The sequence below is a fragment of the Myodes glareolus genome, chromosome 5 (genome assembly GCF_982192425.1).
Source record: "Myodes glareolus chromosome 5, mMyoGla1.1, whole genome shotgun sequence".
Classification (NCBI taxonomy): Eukaryota; Metazoa; Chordata; class Mammalia; order Rodentia; family Cricetidae; genus Myodes; species Myodes glareolus.
Window position 1 is genome coordinate 88,658,337 of NC_142030.1, and position 19,822 is coordinate 88,678,158.

Here is a 19,822-nt window from a genome sequence, read left to right on the forward strand (position 1 = left end):
TATGAATTGGTTTGCATAATTGGATGGATCTCAAAATGCCTTATCTTTTTTTAATGTTATTTATTGCTATTATGTGTGTAAATGATGTGTGTAGGGCTGTGTGCATGCCACACTGCACATGCGAAGGTCAGAAGACAACTTTACGAAATCAGTTCTCTCCTTCCGCCTTTATGATTGAACTCAGGTCTTCAGGATTGCACAGCCGGTGATTTACCCGTGGAGCCGTCTCAGCAGACCCTCCTTGTCTGTATAACACAGCTTCCCGCTAAGGAAATATAACATTGTCTCCTGCTAAATACCAACTGCTTCTAATACTAAAAGATTATCACCAAGTTACAAGACCATTTAAGTCACAATTTGAATTATTGGCAAACCCAGGACTGACCCCAGACTTTCTTCTTTCAGGAGAATAGTATAAAAGCATTCATCAGCTACATGAAATGCTGTTTCTAGCACTGACTTCAGTTTTAACTGCTCACCTCTCTCCCTCCTGTCCTGCAGCTGGGATGAGAGCAGCTCCATCAGCAGTGGCCTCAGCGATGCCTCCGACAACCTCAGCTCCGAAGAGTTCAATGCCAGCTCCTCACTCAACTCCCTCCCCACTACCCCCACGGCTTCCCGTAGGAGCTCTACAATAGTGGTATGTGATTTTGCAGACTTGTGGGCCACCAGGTCAAGGTGCACCACAAAGCAAACTGGGCAAGGTCTGTGGAGATGTACGTGGTGACTGTATTTCGTGCTCACGCCTATCTAGAGTGATAGATACATAGAAGCACTTTTCCAATTGGAGAAGAAAAAGTACCCTAGAGATAATGTATCTTCTCCCTGGAGCGGATGGAGGGAAACCCTAGCTGGCTTAGCAGTGTGGGCTAACCAAGGCCCTTCAGCGTGCTGTTCCCGCCACCCCTGTGTAAATGGCTGACTCTTTTCCTCAGCAGCTGCGCACAGACTCAGAGAAGCGCTCCCTGGCAGAAAGTGGGCTGAACTGGTTTAGTGAATCCGAGGAGAAGGCCCCCAAAAAGCTGGAGTACGACAGTGGCAGCCTAAAGATGGAGCCTGGGACCTCAAAGTGGCGGAGAGAGCGGCCAGAAAGCTGCGATGACTCTTCCAAGGGTGGAGAACTGAGAAAGCCCATCAGCCTGGGCCATCCGGGGTCCCTGAAGAAGGGCAAGACCCCACCAGTGGCTGTCACCTCTCCCATCACTCACACGGCCCAGAGTGCCCTCAAAGTTGCAGGTGAGTTGGGGTAAAGGAAGGGACAAGGACGAAGACCTTCCTTCGGTGGTTTTCCTCGATGACCACAAACCTGTAGAGTGATAGCAAACAGTTGCAGAAACGCTTTAATAGATGGTATCTTCTCTACGTATATTGTTCCCAGGGTTTACCCCTGAGGTCACTCTGAGCTTTAATCAACATCTCCCTTTAGTGTCTAGACATTTTCTTATCAATACATTGCATCCCCTTCTTCTCGTCCTTCCTTGACCATTACTAGACACACTTCCTTCTTGATCATTTTTGTGGTTGTCTCTGCCATTTTAACCAAAATAAACCATCCCACAGAAAACAATAAAAATAAACTAAATGAAAGCCTATTTCCTCCCATAGTCCCTCCGGCAAGACACTGTACCTGCTTATCCAGTACCTGTTTATCCATATTTAGGTCTCAACATATTTATAATATATAGACAATGATTCCTTTTCCCCTAGAGAGAAAGAAGAGTGTTTTTAAGATATTATATAGACCAGGCAGTGGTGGCATATGCCTTTAATCCCAGCACTTCTATGAGTTCAAGGCCAGCGTGGGCTATAGTGTGAGCTCCAGGACAGCCAGGGCTACACAGACAAACCCTGTCTTGGAAAACCAAGATTTCATGATAGCAACTCCTCCTCTGTTTCCTGCCCCTTTCCAGGCAAGCCTGAAGGCAAAGCTACCGACAAGGGCAAGCTCACGGTGAAGAACACTGGGTTGCAGCGCTCCTCTTCCGATGCTGGCCGGGATCGCCTGAGTGATGCTAAGAAGCCGCCCTCCGGCATCGCTCGCCCCTCTACTTCAGGATCCTTTGGCTATAAGAAGCCTCCCCCTGCTACTGGCACAGCTACTGTCATGCAGACAGGTGGCTCAGCCACTCTCAGCAAGATCCAGAAGTCCTCAGGCATCCCTGTCAAACCAGTAAATGGGCGCAAGACGAGTTTAGATGTGTCCAACAGTGCAGAGCCGGGATTTTTGGCGCCTGGAGCCAGGTCCAACATCCAGTATCGCAGCCTGCCCAGGCCAGCCAAATCCAGTTCAATGAGTGTGACTGGCGGGCGGGGTGGACCTCGCCCTGTTAGCAGCAGCATTGACCCCAGTCTCCTTAGCACCAAACAGGGAGGCCTTACACCCTCCAGACTGAAGGAACCTTCCAAGGTTGCCAGTGGTCGGACCACTCCAGCGCCTGCTCCTGTCAATCAGACAGATCGGGAAAAGGAAAAGGCCAAAGCCAAGGCTGTAGCCTTGGACTCAGACAACATCTCCCTGAAAAGCATTGGCTCCCCAGAAAGCACTCCTAAGAACCAAGCAAGCCACCCTCCAGCCACCAAGTTAACGGAGCTGCCACCAACCCCTCTCAGGTACCCACACTGGGCAACATTTTCCTTTTCTGTTTCTCCAGCCTTAGACTAGATGTGGCATGGCCTATCCACTGCTGTCTCTAGACCTTCCTGTGGAGCCTGCCTCCACATTCCTGTGGCATGTCTTCCGCGTGTTTGATAACTCACTTTGTTTCTGCTATTCCGTGTCAACACGGTCTTTGGTACCTGTGTGAATGGTTTTACTGTGTTTGTGTGAACATTTCCCATATGCATGTGTTGTCTTCCTTATGACTGGAGGTGCCATAAGTTAGGTATGGATTCTCCTTCCGACTGGTTTGTCAATAGCATCCTAGTAACCTTTAGCTGAAGCAGCCAGAAGAGAAGGAAACTAGAAAAGGCTTGCCTGTTGCCCTGTAATCTGTTATTCTGAGTATTTTGTTTTATCTTCGCTCCTCTCAGGGCCGCAGCTAAAAGCTTTGTCAAGCCACCCTCACTAGCCAACCTAGACAAGGTCAACTCCAACAGTTTGGATCTGCCATCTTCCAGCGACACCCATGCTTCCAAGGTCCCAGATCTGCATGCCACAAGCTCATCAACTGGGGGTCCTCTCCCGCCGTGCTTCACCCCCAGTCCAGCACCCATCCTCAATATTAACTCAGCCAGCTTCTCCCAGGGCCTGGAGCTGATGAGTGGTTTCAGTGTCCCAAAGGAGACCCGCATGTACCCCAAACTCTCAGGCCTGCACAGGAGCATGGAGTCCCTCCAGATGCCGATGAGCCTGCCCAGTGCCTTCCCCAGCAGTTCTCCTGGCCCCGCCCCGCCTGCCGCCCCCGCTGCCCCATCAGAAGAAGAGACTGAAGAGCTGCCCTGGAGTGGAAGCCCCAGAGCTGGACAACTGGACAGGTATGGAGTGGAGACAGGGCTGAGCCTGCCTCAGACTCATTTGGCTGCTAGCAGGTTCATCCAGTACTAAGCTGTGATTTCTGATATTTCTTTTTTTCGCGTTTTAGACAACTAATTCCTTTGTAGTTCCCTGAGTTGCAAAGTTAGGGTGTTTTTGTTTTGTTCTCCTCTTGTACACAAGGAAAACGTTACAAAAAGGTTGAATGACATCTGGAAGTCTCATTGGTTCTCTTCCTCATCTCACTTTGGCTCCCAGGTGCAGAATCGGTCCCATCCCATCACATCCTGGTTCTCATCCTTAGTATGACCTCTTAAATGACTAACTACATCTTAACTCCTCACACAAGAAAAATAGTTAATATTTCAAACACATCCCAAATTCTGAGTCAAGCATTTGGTTGTGAGCATCTTAGTATTTGTTTATAGAGATAGATTTTCATAGTTTGCTGTCCTGTCTCCGGAGGCTATACCCCTCAGACCTGCTATATACCTGTCTCCGGAGGTTATACCCCTCAGACCTGCTATACCCCTGTCTCTGGAGGCTATACCCCTCAGACCTGCTATACCCCTGTCTCCGGAGGCTATACCCCTCAGACCTGCTATATCCCTGTCTCCGGAGGCTATACCCCTCAGACCTGCTATATCCCTGTCTCCGGAGGCTATACCCCTCAGACCTGCTATACCCCTGTCTCCGGAGGTTATGCCCCTCAGACCTGCTATACCCCTGTCTCCGGAGGCTATACCCCTCAGACCTGCTATACCCCTGTCTCCGGAGGCTATACCCCTCAGACCTGCTATACCCCTGTCTCCGGAGGCTATACCCCTCAGACCTGCGGTCCCAAACTCTAGTTTCCATAATGGACTCACATGCCTCTCTCTCCACAGCAGTCAGCGGGATCGGAACACCCTTCCCAAGAAAGGACTCAGGTAACCCTTAAATGTATTTTTTAGTCTGTTTGTTTGTTTGTTTTTTGAGACAAGGTTTCTCTGTGTAACCGCCCTAGCTATCCTGAAACTAGCTCTTGTAGATCAGGCTGGCCTCAAACTCACAGAGATCCACTTGCCTCTGCCTCCCAAGTGATAGGATTAAAGGCATGCGCCGCCAACCCAGCCTGTTTTGTTTTTCTACCATATACCCAAGACTCCTGACCTATTTGGGGAAAAAATCAGTTAGGTGGTACACACTTTTAGTCCAAGCACTTGCGAGCCAGAGGCAAGTGGGTGTCTGTGAGTTCACTTCCAAAAATAAATAAAATAAAATCCCAACCCAACCTAACCATGCATAAATTTAGGGCCCCTTTAGCCAGTCATTTGTACGTGGCCCTATAGAAACACCACCCATAGCCCTCTGCAAACTCACCATCAAGTGTATTAGCTTTCATAGCAAGTGATTTTCATTGCTGTCAAGGGAGAAATGAGTTTGCACACAGGAACCGTGTGCGTACTTATGCTGTCCTGTGCTATCATAGCCCTATGAACTTCCCTGATTCAACTCAGCACCTCGTAGTGGACCTCTGAGGCCACTCACATAGGCAAGGGACAGGGAGTGTGGGTCCTCCACTCTTAGGATAGCACCCAGTTACTCAGCTAGATGGAGATGCCTGTCCCCTGAAAGCCTGCATATGGAGCCGTAGAGCCCCGAGTGGAGAGGAAGTCCCAAGGCCTCATCCATCCTTTCTGGACAATGCTGAGTTACTATCCCTTGCCTGACTCAGACATCCCACACACAGCTCAGTGTTTCGTGTCTCTGTGGTGGCTCAGACCGAGTTCCTCTGCTGCTTCTTCAGGTACCAGCTTCAGTCCCAGGAGGAGACCAAGGAGAGGCGGCACTCCCACACTATCGGCGGACTTCCTGAATCCGACGACCAGGCAGAGCTGCCGTCCCCCCCTGCCCTCTCCATGTCTTTGAGTGCCAAGGGCCAGCTTACCAACATAGGTCAGTGTCTGTGGTCACTCGCTGTGGTGAGAGATGAAGCAGGGATCACTCTGCAGAGTGGGGCAAAACAGCTGGACGTGCTTGGCTCAAAGTTGCTTTATGGCGTCTCAGTTTACCAACCCAAAATAAAGATGAAGTGTCCCAAAGTCCTAAACTGAAAAGTTATCCCTGGGTACAAGCTGTAGGGCCCTGATAGTATCAATGAGTCTGAATGACCACGTGAGAAGTCTATAAACCAAGGCCCTGAGCTCCAGACTGGCGTTTTATGTACAGTAAGTATTACCAGGCGCAGCTGCCTCCAGGGTGAGTCCAACCTGTGGAGCTGGTGAGCTGCAGGCAGAGAAGGGTTGATGATGGCAGAGAATGAGGCCTGTCTCCAAAAAAGAAAGTCCAGATTCACCAACCGCCCTGGCTCATGAGCCAGGGCCATCCTAGCCCTAAAGGCAGGCTGACTAAGACTCATCCCAGACACGCCACACCCTCTTTAAAGCCTGTGGAGAAGAGAAAACAGGGAGAGAAGGAAGTGGCCGTAGAACTGACTCAGAGCCAGGATGGGGAAACTGGCTGCAGGAGGCGGTCCTGGCTCCAGCTCAGACACTGACCAGCCCTGGCTCTGGGAAACCCTGTGCCAGGACTAGTGTGATTCGAATCTCTTTAAGACAAGGCCGGGATGGACCTGCCATTTGCTTGCTGTCTCTGTCTAAATCCGTCTCTCCTCAGCCGTGTGAAAGGAAGCAGTCTTTGGTGTGCAGTGACTGTGGGGAGCTGGAGGGAAACTAGGACTGGAGGTCACTGGAGGTCTCTTGTGCCTCAGGAAGGGTCATCTGGCTTCTGTGGACTTGTCAGATGCAGGGTGGGACCCGCCTGGTTTCTATCTCCATTGAGGGCCAAACACGAAGAAAGGCTATTCGTGATGTAGAATGAGGAACTGGGCCGGACAGTAATCATCTTGGGGGTCCAAAGAGGGTAAGACAGAGGTGTGAATTCTTCTTCCCAGGTCCTTATCGGCAAGGGAAACATCCATATGCCTGCCTGGAGGCCAAAGGTCAGAGAGGGGAGCTCCCCAAGGATCTGAATCATGAAAGGCAGCGATTTAGTAGGGAAAAGTGGGGGTGGCCTCTGTGGTCAGCAGATTCCACAGCTGTGAATTCCATAGCCTCGCTGACAGCTTTCATCCACTCTGCCTGGCCTTCATTTCTGGGGATGCTGAGCAGAGAGGCCATAGTCTAGTTTGAGATCTGAATTCAAGTGACCTAGAGCGAGCCTGCTCTGCAGGGGCCTCACGCCCTTTCATAAGGCTGAGCCCGTTGGATCCCACAGCCTGGTCCCCGTCTCTGTAACTGGTGCTGTTTCATCACTGGGATCTGAGTCTTGGTCTGAATTCTCAGCCCCCACTAAGGCAGCTTTCCAGTTGTGTTTTCGAGAACCACAGCATCCCATTTTCATCAGCACATCCTAGGGATGTGAAGGTTTCGGGAAAGCCGCCAGGCCCCCAGCCTAACCTTCCAAAGTGACAGCTCCAAGACAGGCAGCATTAAGCGAAGATCCTTAATACAGACCGTGGAGTCCTTCTCCATTAGGGCCCAACCTTCCCAGGAGGGGTTAACCTTAACCTCCAGCTGCTTGCACACCCCCACTGCCCCCTACTGCTCCTTCCTCTCCTCCCCTCTTCCCATTTGCCTCTCAAGGACTCCTGCTCCGTCCCCCACAAGGGACCAGAGAGCTGATGCCCCTGCCTCTTCTCCTGCCTCCCCCTCCCTCTCCCTTCCCCCTTCCCTCTGTCCTTCCAGTGAGTCCCACTGCGGCCACCACGCCAAGAATCACCCGCTCCAACAGCATCCCCACCCACGAGGCGGCCTTCGAGCTGTACAGCGGCTCCCAAATGGGGAGCACCCTGTCCCTGGCCGAGAGACCCAAGGGAATGATTCGGTCAGGATCCTTCCGAGACCCCACGGATGATGGTGAGACTTCATGCTGACGCGGTTCACACTCATCCCAGCTCTGCTGGGTTCCCTCACCCACCACCACCTCCACTGCCACCACTGCCACCACCACACACACACACATATATATATATATAATTCACAGGACATCAACTTGGGCCATTTCAGTTCTGTCTTCCCATAACTTTGAAGGGTCTGGGGGCCCAGAAACCTTGGGTGGCACCACCTAGCGCTGGGGGGGTTTTCGATGGAGCATCTACCATTGGGGCCCAGGGAAGGGAAATTGAGGTTTGAAGGGTTAAATGTGACTGTGACTCCTCAGTGCTCTGAGAACTAGAGCTTTTATGTGTAGCCTTTCTTCCCCCACGGTCTCTCAGAAGAGATACGGGGACAAAAATGGTAGCTCTTAAATCCATACAGCTAGGCATCTCAATCCTCTTTTTAGAATGTTCCAAAGACTAGCTCCCAGGCTGGCCATCTGATTGTTGATGCTGATCTGGGTGTTAATGGAAGACCAGGCCGTGGGGTTCATGAGACCTCCGTTACTATTCTCAGGATGCATTCCTAATAGATGCGTGTTAGCTCTCTTAGTTCTGCGGTGGGTTCTGTTGAATGATCACAGAGTATTCCCCACTTCGCTTTATTTCACTTGAGTGGTCCCCGGGCTCATAGGCTAGCACTGCAAGGGTGAGAAGAGGGAACACAGAATCAGAGTGTTGGTTCTGAGCAGCTCCGACAAGGAACTCCCCCATTTCTGCAACTTATCCTGCTTTCTTGGCTAAGCAGAGCAGATGCTGACCACCCATGAAAATCTCCTTTCCCTCTCTCTGGACCCCTATGCTCCTCAGTCAGGCTGAGCACGGGACCACCAGAGAACCTAGCTGGAAGGGGAGGCTGTCTCTGTTCAGGACCATGTCCTCGGATACGCGCCTGCTGTGGGCTGATGGCATCTGAACGGGCTGCCCTGTGTTGTTCTTTCTGTTTGCTCCAGAGGCCCTCCAGAATCAGAGTCCAAAGTCCTGCCATAGGGTTCCTTCCAGAAAGTTCTGGGCCCTGGAGCCCCCTGCTAACCTTCTGTGTTCTCCTTCTCTTTCAGTTCATGGCTCGGTGCTGTCTCTGGCCTCCAGTGCCTCCTCCACCTACTCCTCAGTAAGACCACTGAAGTCCCTTCCCTTTCAGCTCCCTCCCCAACCATTCCACATTCCCGCAGACTTCCTTTGGTTGGGTAACTGGATGGGGATAGGGAACTACCGTCCCTGTATTCTACTCTATGGGCCTGGGAGAGAGTGTAAGGGGAGGCACCTAGCGCTTGGAGCACCCAGATGAGTGCCCCGGGTCCTCTCTGTTCTTTCTGGCCTTTCCATCAACTCCCAAGCAACTCTGGTGTTCTCCCACAACCCCCTTTGAAAAGTGAGGATCTCCTTGTGATAGCACCCTTTCCCTGCTCTGGGAAGTGGGAAGTGTTTCCAGCACCAAGATGAGTGGGTTCCCAGGCCTAGAGATCCAGTAGCGTGCAGAATTGCCCCGAATGTCGACTGTGGAGAACCACAGAGGGCATTTGGCTTTCAGATACCCTTTGACTCTTCGGTTTGTTTTGACTCCAATTCCTTACTCCCTCAAGTTGCTCACAATCAAGGTTTGTTTTCAGACCAGCCAGTCTCATTCTCTAGCCTTTGGGCAGTAACAAGGCTGTTTAAAGAGAAGCACCAGAAAGAGGCCTATTATTTAAACCTGAGTGTAGCTCCAAGCCAGTTCCATGAGGAGCCAGGGCCAAGAGACGGGGGACTCATCTCTCTGCATCTCTCAGTCATGCTTCTTCCTGTCTCTGCCCTGACACTTGGTCTTGGCTTCTGCCCCTCCATAGTAACTGCCTGCTTTTTCTCTCTTTCTCTCCTTCTGTGCCCACTTCTTCAGGCTGAGGAGAGGATGCAATCTGAGGTAGGGTACAAAGCCTTTGTCCCCGCTTGTTAACACCACCGCACACCCCATTTTCCCCCTAGAGCCTCTGCTTCCTCCTCCGTCAGTAGTTTGCCTCTCTCTTCCTTTGACAGCAAATTCGGAAGCTTCGTAGGGAACTGGAATCATCCCAGGAAAAAGTGGCCACCCTGACCTCTCAGCTTTCTGCCAATGTGAGTACCTGAAGCAGGGTAAGACCCCGCTGTGGTTAAACACAGGCAATGCAGAAAAGTGATCTGATGAAGTCTGACCTGGGTTTAGACCCCCAGGGAGCAGGTTCTAGTCACAGCGCTACAACTGAAGATGTGGGGACTTGGGGACTGTCCTTCACTTTCTCTGAGCCTTCGTTAAGAACCATTTCTCCCCGCCTTAATTAATTGGTATGGATGAGTTGGTATCTGGTAACCTTTGACCTTCCAAAGAAAGTGGAGACCAGTGGTTCTACAGAGAGGCAGAAACAACCTTGCCATTGGACATGAACAAAGTAGCAATGCATTTTAATTACAGAGCCCTTGAACCTTTTTCCACTGCCCTGGGGTGTGTTTATCGACAATCGATGCCACATAACTGAGCATGCACCGACCTGGTTATTAGAATTCTGTCTGGTGACCATGAGGCCAGCTCAGAACTGAACCCCCATTCTAGCTGCCTGTGTGGTTCACAGTTGGCTCTGCCTTGGACAGCTGACAGAATCAATATGAGCTTTAGCTTTGGAACCAACATTCTTTGTTTCTACATTTAACCCACCCTCCGTAGACCCATTTAGAATGACTACCTTGCTCCAGACCTGACCTTAGTTTTTCTGTTCTGAGATGGAGAGAAATGGAGTTGCCTCGTCTACCTCCACTGTGGCTAGTTCCTCCCCTGTGACCAAATTGCAAGCAGAGAACATAAGACCCATTTTCTCCCCAAATTGTAAACAACAGCTGAGCTGGGTCTCCAAGAGCTTTCCAAGTGTTTGCGCAGAAATAACCACGTCTGCAGTTTCCGCAATGCTTTCTACTCTCCTGTCTGCCCTTCTCTCTGGGGTACTCAGCTGCCAGGCCTGAGTCCTAGCCCTTGGAATCAGGTAGAATGTCCACCAAGATTTTGCATGTTTTCAACATCTTTAAGAAACAGCTCCCTTACCACATTGGTTAATATCTGTATTCTTTTTCCCAAATCCTTAGTTCGTAACTCCCGTTCATAAGCTCATATCAAGCTTCAAACTCTCTGGGACCAAAAGAACTATAACAGAAACAAGGATCATCCTATACCACACCCGTCACGGCCAATGGTCATGTCCTGCACACGCTAGGATATTCATGTCTGGGATGTTGAAGGGGAGAGGCGCCAGGGAGGCGGAGAACATCATTGCGCCTGATTCATTTACACTGCAGTCTGTCAGCCACGGTGCTGTCAAGTCTGGGCTAGTCCAGAAAATGAATTTAGAGGGTGAGATTTCTCAGAACAGGAAGTTCCATTTGGCTAAGAGAGATCAAACTAAACACCCAGATCTGGTGAGTTCTGAATCTAGAGTTAGATTTTTGCCAAGGTCAGAGCCCTTCCCTCAAGCAGGAGAGGTGGTGCCAGGTCCCAGAGCTTGCCTCAGGATTCCTGATGTTGAGCCACACTGACGCCATGGTGAATGGAATCCGTGCTGCTGAAGATGACACGTGCTGTCTGAGAAGAGACCCAGGTCACTGTGTTGCCTTCAAAGCTAAATTCTCTGCAGAAGAACCGCTTGGCCTAATGTCCCACAGGCACCCTAATCTGGAGTTGGGATTAGAGTAAGGTGCAGTATAGGAAAGGAGAAGTGGAAGAGGAGAAGGAGGGAAGCCCAGTTCTCCAGATGAGGAGATGTCCGGGTAGACATGTATGAGGAGGCCAGGGGCTCTCCCGGCTCTTGATTAGATTTCCAGGGACTATCAGCTGCTTGCCGACAGCACATGATGGTATAAGTTAGAAGTAAACAAGAAGGGCTGGAGCAATGGCTCAGTGTCTAAGAGCACTGGCTGCTCTTCCAGAGGATCTGGGTTCGATTTCCAGCACCCACAGAGTGTCTTACAACCATCTGTAACTCCAGTCCTAGAGAGGATCCAGCACCCTCTTCTGGCCTGCCTGGTGCCATACATACATGCAGGCAAAACACCCATATACGAATAACATTTAAAAATTAAAAAAAAAAAGATTGAAGGTGAGAGTTGGACTTGAGAGGACAAGCTTAAAATCCCAAGTGCTTGAGAAGCTACGGCAAGAGGGTCGCGAGTTCAAGGCCTGTTTGAGATAGTGAATTCAAGGTCAGCCTGAGAAACTTGGTGAAATCTCTCAGCTTTAAAGAAAAGACAGGAAGAAAGATGCTGAGATCATGACATCAGTCTCCTAGGGAACCCAGGACTCAGCAGATTTATAGGAAATATGGAAGAGACTGCCTCCAGCCTTGTAGGCTCCAAGGACACTGGTAAAATTTGACTTGGTGGTCAGAGAGGACAAATCACATTATAAAATAATAGAAGGCAGTGAGTGTGTTGCAGACGACACAGGGACCTGTCCAAAGCCTTCTGCCTCTTGCTAGACTCACCGTTTTTCCCGGTGCTCTCACTGGAGACTGTCCATCCTTAAGTGGTCCCATTTCTGCTCCGTATCTCGTTCCTTTCATTTTCCTATACCGTTTGCGGCCAGTTGGCTAGCTTGAGATCAAACCACGAGGTACCTCTCCCCAGCCCACCTACCAGAGAACCAGACTTGCACTACTAAAGTGCCCCCAGTGCCTCCAGGTTCCAGCACCTTTTCCGATGTAGACCTGACACCTAGTGGCCAAAGTGTGGAATTCCCTGAAGTGGTTTGCACAGCCTCTGGTTTCCCTCCTCCTTACATAGAATAAAGGCATTCTCTCCAAAGCCTGGAATAGATAAGAACAGAGAGTCAGCCAGCTGCAGAAGAGCTAAAACAAACAGATCCTACTGGAAGGTTATTGGTGCCAGGAGATCTGGCCCTCCATAGTGGAATTAAGTCAAAAGTGGTCAGACTGACCGTAGAAGCTGTTGCTCTCCCATCAAACCTTCCACCAATCTACTACGTAAAACAGGGAGGGACTTTAACACCGCTGGTAGGTGATAAGAGCCAGATCTCGCGTTTCCAAAAAACTCCTCCGAAAGCCTGCTCTACCCACTGCACTGTTATTAGAGGAGCTGGTTCTCCCCAGAAAACCTACTTGATTCCACCTTGCCTGCCCAGGGAAATCAGTAGCTTAGAACCGCCAAGGGTTTTGTTTGCACTGGTCAGCTCTGAGACCCAGAAACATCTGTTAAACTACTACTGTATCAGCCATTTCCTCTTCCACAGCCGCGTGTGCCTTACGTGCTTTGTCTGTTTGTGTCAGGCTAACCTGGTGGCTGCCTTCGAGCAGAGCTTGGTGAACATGACATCCCGCTTGCGACACCTGGCAGAAACAGCTGAGGAGAAGGTGAGAGGCCAGGGCGGTGAGTTCTAAACATCCTAGCCAGTTCTTCACTCCTCCGTCAGGGCCATTTCCTCACGTCACCCTGTTCTCAGCCTGCTTGTCGGTACATCCCATGCCCGTCACTCCCAGTTCCCTGGCCTCTTCTGTCGAGAGCAGTAGAGTCCCATGCCTGGTTCGCTGAGTATTCCTGCTGTGCAGATAACAGCACAACTGTCATTTCGCTTAGGACACCGAGCTGCTGGATTTGCGAGAAACTATAGACTTCCTGAAGAAAAAGAATTCTGAGGCCCAGGCGGTCATTCAGGGAGCACTGAATGCCTCAGAAGCCACACCCAAAGGTAGGATATTAGCCACAGAGTGGTGGGAATCGAAAAAGACCAGGAGTTGGTGAAAGGCAGATCAGTACAGGGTCCATAACCTGCCAGCTTTCACGTCTAGCTTCTACATGGTGGGGTCCTTAGGTAGTCTGCAGTGTGATGTCTTGATCATCCAGTGGGGAGAGCCAGGAGTGTGACCTTGTAACCCCTGAGGATCAGGCCTAAGTAGAGGAGACCTGTAATCTCCCCAGGCCCACTACCCTTTCCTCAGCCTTTAGACCAGAGCCAAAGATCAGTCAAAGGAGTCTCAACAGGGCCTCATCATGTAGCCCTGATTAGCCTAGAACTCACAATTGCACTGCTGCCTCCATTTCTCAGGTGCTGGAGTTAGAGGTGTTTGCCACTAGGCCCAGCAAGAAATTACCCCCTTTTTGTTTGTTTTTAAATTTCTATTTATTTTTTAAGTTTTTATACAAGTATATATCATATGGTGAATATATTTCCCCTCTACCTGCTCCTCTCCCAACCCTCCCCTTTCCTGTTCCTCCCCTACACAGTCTTAGTTCTACCACCATGTCACATACAAACAGATGTGGTTCTGTGTACCCATGTAAAATCCAGGCACAAACAAGAAAAAATGTGATACTTTTTCCCAAGGTTGACAAAAAAAAAAATCCTAAATCTTAAGTAAAGGTGGTTCCATAATAGCACAAATGTGTAGTTGGTTTTCATACATGTACGTGATTTTACTTGATTTTCACTCCACCCCTCCATGGACGATTCAACCTGCAGTTCAAATGACGGAGCCAGAAACTGCAGAGATCCACTGGGACTCTATGACAAGTTATCCTTGGTATTCAGCAGTCAGCCATGCTTTGCTGTGGACAGTGAAGGGGGGTGCAGCTTGGTAATAGCCCTGAGTTCCATTTCCAACACACATATGAAAAAAAAAAGAAAACCCAAACATTTTCTGTCTTCCAGTCCTTTATCAGAAGCCAGGCCTGTGGGGCAGCTTGGCAGGCCTCTTACTTATCCATTTTTCTTTGTTTTGTTGGCTTTTTAAATATATATATATATATATATATATATATATATATATATATATATATAATGCACACTGGTGTTTTGCCTGCATGCATGTCTGTGTGAGGATGTCAGATCTTGACCAGTTACAGTTACAGTTGTGAGCTGCTATGTGGGTGCTTGAAATTGAACCCGGATCCTCTGGAAGAACAATCAATGTTCTTAACCACTGAACCATCCCTCCATCTCTAGTTTTAGATCCTACATTAAGTCTTCGTTCCATTTTTAATAGAGTTGTGCTTTGTTTGGGTTTTTTTTTTTTTTTGAGACAGGGTTTCCTATTGCCTAAATTGGCCTCAAATACTTATTATGTAGCCAAGGATAACCTTGAACTCTTGATCCTCCTGCCTCTACCTCCCAACTGCTGGAGTTGCAGGCAAGTGTTCCATACTCAGATTCATTTTCATGAGATTATATATATACCATATATATATGGTAGGAGATACAGGCCCCTTTTTATTCTTCACACTTGAACAGCCAATTGTTCTGGTACCATTTAATGAAAAGCCTGCTTTCTCCACTGAATTACTTTAGAAAGTTCCCTTTGTCCGTTGACAAAAATAAATAAGTAAATGTATGGGTTTATTTCTGGACTCTGTTCTAATAAGATGTTCTGTATCTATCCTTAGGCAGTACCACATTTTCTTAATTACTTCTTTGTGCAGTTAGTTTGAAAATTGGACAGCGTGATCCCTCCAACTTTGGTCTCTTCAAGATTATTTTGGTTATGGTCCATTTCTAGTTTTGTGACCTACACACACACACGCACACACAAATTAAATCTAGATTCTATATATGAAAGTAAATACGTTTGTCTTTCTGTGTCTGCTTAACATTATTTCTGGTTGCATTGATTTTTCTGTAAATGTCAAGCGTTTGGGTTTTCCTTATGTCTGCATAAAATTTCATTGTGTATATGGACCACATTTCTTTTATTCATCCGCCTGTTGATGGACAGCTAGGCTGGTTCCATTGCCTGTGAATAGTGCAACAGTAAACATGGATGTACAAGACTCTCTCTCTTTTTTTTTTTTTTAACAAGATCTTGCTGTGTCGCTTGTTGACGTCAAACTCCCTGTGTAGACCAGACTAGCCTCAAACTTCAACAACCCTTCAGCTTCACACTTGTATAAATACACAGCCCACCCCTTTCCCATTCGCAGTTTTGCCCAGCTCGGGTAGAATCAACCTAGGTACCACGCCGTTAATAGAACTCTCATGTTTTCCTCCTCACTGTTTGGCCCTTGGAGGGAATTCATTCTGGTGCCTATGCAATTCCAATTATACTCCATACTTGCACTGTCCTGGCTCAGGGTCTCCATTGCTGCAGTCATTCCCTAGCTGGCTCGGAGTGCTCCAGTCCCTACTTCCCACTGCACCCAGAGTAACTGCATCGTCAGTTCAGATCAGAAAGCATTCCAATTTAAACATGAGCTGGTTATTGGATAAAAGGAATTACGATTAATTTTCTTTGGTCTGATAATGGTATTGTGAGCAAATATCCATATTCACAGGAGCTATATCTTCAGGCATTTAGTTGCAAAATGTCATCTGCAACTTATTTTCAAATTGTGTGAGAAAGTGGGGAGGGAGCAGATAGAATCAAGTTAGCAATGGTTAAACTGGGCATAGGGCATCTGAGTATTATTTTACTATGCTGTAAGCTTTTCCTTGTGTTTGAAACAGTTCGGGAAAGCAGGTTAAAAGAGGACAGACTGTATCCCCAGTCCTTTAGAGTTGCACATCAGCCTCCTCCTGCTCTAAAGTGTGCCTTTCCTTTTAGCCCCACCTTCTTCCGTCCTTTCCTCTTGCATCAGATAGTCTGCCTATAAATAATCCTGCCATATGGTGGACACTTTTCTAAGTCCTTCACCTTTATTCACTTATTCCAGATAACAACCTAAGGAAACATATTTCAGAATGAGGAGAATAAGACGGAAAACCATTTGATCCGTTATCACAGGTGATATAGCTGAGATATTCAGCCATTTCTAACATCCCGAGTGAGCTTTGCCCCTGAGATACGCATTTTCTGAAGGAATAAATTATGACTGTATGCTATGAATGTTCTCAGTGACCTTAGTTCATGTTGATCAAGAAGCTGCTTCCCAAGGAACCTTGCCCGTAGCCTCAGTAGAACCGGTGCTTAACCAGTAGTGCCCAGGTGTGTTTTATTTATAAATAGCCAATAAGTGTGCAAAACTCAAGATACATGAAATGTTTTCTAACTGTTGCAGATTTATGATGCTACAAATACATCTTTTGCATTCTGCCCCTTCCACAGTCTTGAGGGTTGAGCCCAGCACCTTATGAATAGCAGGCAAGCACTCTGCCACCAAGCTCTTTTTGTTATGGAAAGTACCTTAGATGGAATTTTTAATTTAACAGATGGACTTGCAACTATTGGAAGCTCCCTATGCTAGCCAAATACTCGCTACTTTTTCAAAAGCGTTATTGGTGTGAGGGAGCTTGAACCCAGGGCATCTGCGTGTGCCCTTCTTCAGCTCTAAATGCTTTTCTCGGTATTCTCATCTGAAATCTCTCTGCTCTTTTAGTACTTAAATGTCTCCTGTTGGCCCTTATCCCTTCCCACTGTTTAAGGAAGAGTGCTTCATTTTTCTTGCTATTGCAGACCGCAGAGAATTGAAGCTTTCTGCCTCTCAGATGACAAACTGGAGCTCGTTCAGGTTAAATGCAAGGCACGAGGCTCTTATACTTGACTTTGAGCCAAAAGGCAGCCTGGTGTTGCTGGAGGATCATAAAAATATAATAAGGCATGGGGCAAGAGGGCTACCACATGTTTAGAGCCAGCCCGGGCTACAGAGTCTGTGTTGCAGAATGAGACCCTATCTCAAAAAAATAAAGAAAACAACAACAACAAAAAATAGGTATGATGGCTCATACATGTATCCCAGCCCTTGGAAGGCAAGGCAGGAGGACTGTCACAAGTTCAAGACCAACCTGGTATACATAGTGAGACTTTGCTAACACACACACACATTGGTTGCATCTGCATAAAAGTGTCAAATGCCAGCTTCAGTTAAGTCCTTTTCACAACACACATACACACATACACACACACACACACACACACACACACACACATTGGTTGCATCTGCATAAAAGTGTCCAATGCCAGCTTCATTAAGTCCTTTTCACAAACAGTCAATCTGAGTTCATTACTAAACCCTTCTATTATACTAAACTGGGGGTTCTTTCTTGTGGTTTTGCTTTTGTTTTGTTTTAGTTCTGGACAGGGTCTTTCTTGCTGTGTCGCCCAGCACAGAACACACAATCCTCCCAAATGCTGGGCCTCTCCATGCCCCACTTAGACTGAGGGCTTCCTGAGACTAGAATTGTTTCTTCATGTTAGCCTTTTCTTCTCTGCTGGAACATGACTGTAACTCTCTGTTGGTTGATGAAAAGCCCACCGGATGAGTAGTGTGCACCAAGAAGTTGGTGGGTCCCCTGACCCCTTGTCAGCTGCGGCTAGACTCCTTAAGCCTCACGTTTTCACTAAATCTACCTCTGTGTTCTTCCCACCGGTACTGGCCTGTAGAACTCCGGATCAAGAGACAGAATTCCTCAGATAGCATCTCCAGCCTCAACAGCATCACCAGCCATTCCAGCATTGGCAGCAGCAAAGACGCTGACGCCAAAAAGAAGAAGAAGAAGAGCTGGGTAGGTGATGTTTTGGGAGCTGACCTGTGGTAGTTACATTTGCCCCAGTGCAGGGAACAGAGCTGGGTAGGTGATGCTTTGGGGCCTGACCTGTAGTTACATTTGCCCCAGTGCAGGGAACAGAGCTGGGTAGGTGATGTTTGGGGGGCTGACCTGTGTTAGTTACATTTGCCCCAGTGCAGGGAACAGATCCTTTCAGGATCCGCCAGGCGGTAGTCCCTTCTAGTAAAGTGTCAGTGTGACGTCTGCTGACGTCTGCTGGGAACAAAGTCTAAGTCCCCATTCCTCTAACCATTGTGTACTCCCCACCACCACTCACCCTGAAGTCTTTACACTTCTCTGCTTTCCTGGGGCCTCTACCTACTGATGCGGTCAAATGTTCTTGGCCACAGAAGGAGCTGAGAAAATATCCGGGGGGTCGGGGGGGGGGGACTACATATCAGTCCCTCCCCCACTCTCTCTCACTGTGGAGAGAATTTATAAGCCAAGTGACTCATTCTAGATTCTAGGGGACCTTGGTTTGGGAGGGGTGCCTCCGGCTGGTCCAGGGGTGGGTTTGTTGTGTGTGTTGTCCCGTCCCCTCCCCACCCCCCTAGCTCTAAACTGACCCTGGATGAACTTTCTAAAGTCTTCAGGCAGGTGTAGGGCATTGTCTGACTGACTGAGAGGGAGAGTGACCCCGAGTGAGCGTCTCGTCCCTGTCCCCTGCTGAGGAAGGCCGGCCACAGGCCTTCCCCTAGTGCAGACGGAGCCCGCCGTGTGAAACAGCCGTGTGAAATGAATGACTAGTGTTGCTGCTGCTTCTTTTCATTTTTTTTTCTTTTTATTTCCTTCAAAATGCTGACTTCCAATCCCTATTTTTTTCCAGGTTTATGAGGTAAGAGACTCAGTTCCTCTCCCTTTACTTTTTCTTTCCCTTTGCACACCCTCCCTATTTCCAGAGCAAGTACCCTCTCTTTTAAAAAAAGGTCACCCATAACCCCAACTGCCCCAGTTCCTAACTCACTCCACTGCATGGTCCATCCACGCTGCCCCTCATGAGGACAGAGGAGTGGTCTGCTTAGGGGTCAAATGGAAAGTCCTAACAAAATCCAAACCGATTGCCTGCCATCTTCCCCTGGTCCAAGATTGGCCTAGTATGAAAAGCAGACCCATTGAGCTCCTGTTATCCAGAAATGAGCCTTTTTCCCCCCACTCACTGTAGACTCCTAAAATGGAAGAGAATCAATGAAGGTTATCTGAGTCACAGTTTCTGGAAGGCTGTCCGTTTTGGGCTTATCTAAAAATTAGCTTTAGACTAGTATGAACCGGAGACAGGTGAGGGATTTATTTCCTCCAGGGTAGGGAATGTTCATCGCCCCAAAGGCCATGGAGCTTTCAAGGACAAGTCAGGGACTAGAGTACTATTCGAGGCAAACATGATGTGACCCAGAATTTTTATTCCAAAACAGATAGGTGAGCTCCTGATACTGTACTAGGATGTGAAGGGTGGGTAAAGCTGAGCCCATTGCCCCAGTCAGTAGAAGCCTACCAGCCTGTTGTGCATGCCTAAATCCCAACACTAGGGTGACTGAGACAGGACGAGCACCATGAATTCAATGGCAGCCTGGCCTACATAGTAAATTCCAGGCCTCAGTTGACCCCGGAACCCACACAAAGGTGGAAGGAGAGAACTGGCTCTACAGAGTTGTCCTCTGACCACACACACACGTGCTGTGGCAGGTGCACAGAGATGGAGAGGCCAGTTGTTCATCTACATCTGGATCTCTAGAGGAGCATTGCCCAAAGTGTGCTGTGCAGATCACCAGGCCACTGGGATGGTCCTTAAAGACTGGTAATACCATCAGAAACCTCTGAGGGGCGCTGCATTTCCTACCTAGCATATCTGTGTTAGGAAAGTTCTAAGACACCCCGTCCCTAGCAGAGAGTCCTGGTTGTCTGCTAAATACATTGGTTGAACCATGCAACCAGTGTTGCTCTGTAGGAGCGG

General features: G+C 48.6%; 1 protein-coding gene across 9 annotated transcripts in view; it reads left to right on the forward strand.

The window, feature by feature from the left end:
* Positions 1-19,822, forward strand: part of Nav1 (neuron navigator 1) — a 257,270-nt gene that overhangs the window by 217,820 nt on the left and 19,628 nt on the right. Inside the window, exons 7-19 of one of the 9 annotated variants that reach the window (XM_087906482.1) lie at positions 502-640; positions 936-1,236; positions 1,911-2,610; positions 3,031-3,474; positions 4,360-4,401; positions 5,262-5,410; positions 7,201-7,371; positions 8,450-8,502; positions 9,268-9,291; positions 9,405-9,482; positions 12,671-12,754; positions 12,978-13,089; positions 17,711-17,832. In XM_087906482.1, the coding sequence (XP_087762608.1) occupies positions 502-640; positions 936-1,236; positions 1,911-2,610; positions 3,031-3,474; positions 4,360-4,401; positions 5,262-5,410; positions 7,201-7,371; positions 8,450-8,502; positions 9,268-9,291; positions 9,405-9,482; positions 12,671-12,754; positions 12,978-13,089; positions 17,711-17,832 (2,419 nt within the window). The remainder of the gene's footprint in view (positions 1-501; positions 641-935; positions 1,237-1,910; positions 2,611-3,030; positions 3,475-4,359; positions 4,402-5,261; positions 5,411-7,200; positions 7,372-8,449; positions 8,503-9,267; positions 9,292-9,404; positions 9,483-12,670; positions 12,755-12,977; positions 13,090-17,710; positions 17,833-19,822) is intronic. The other 8 variants (XM_087906484.1, XM_087906483.1, XM_087906487.1 and 5 more) reach the window with 8 other exon arrangements.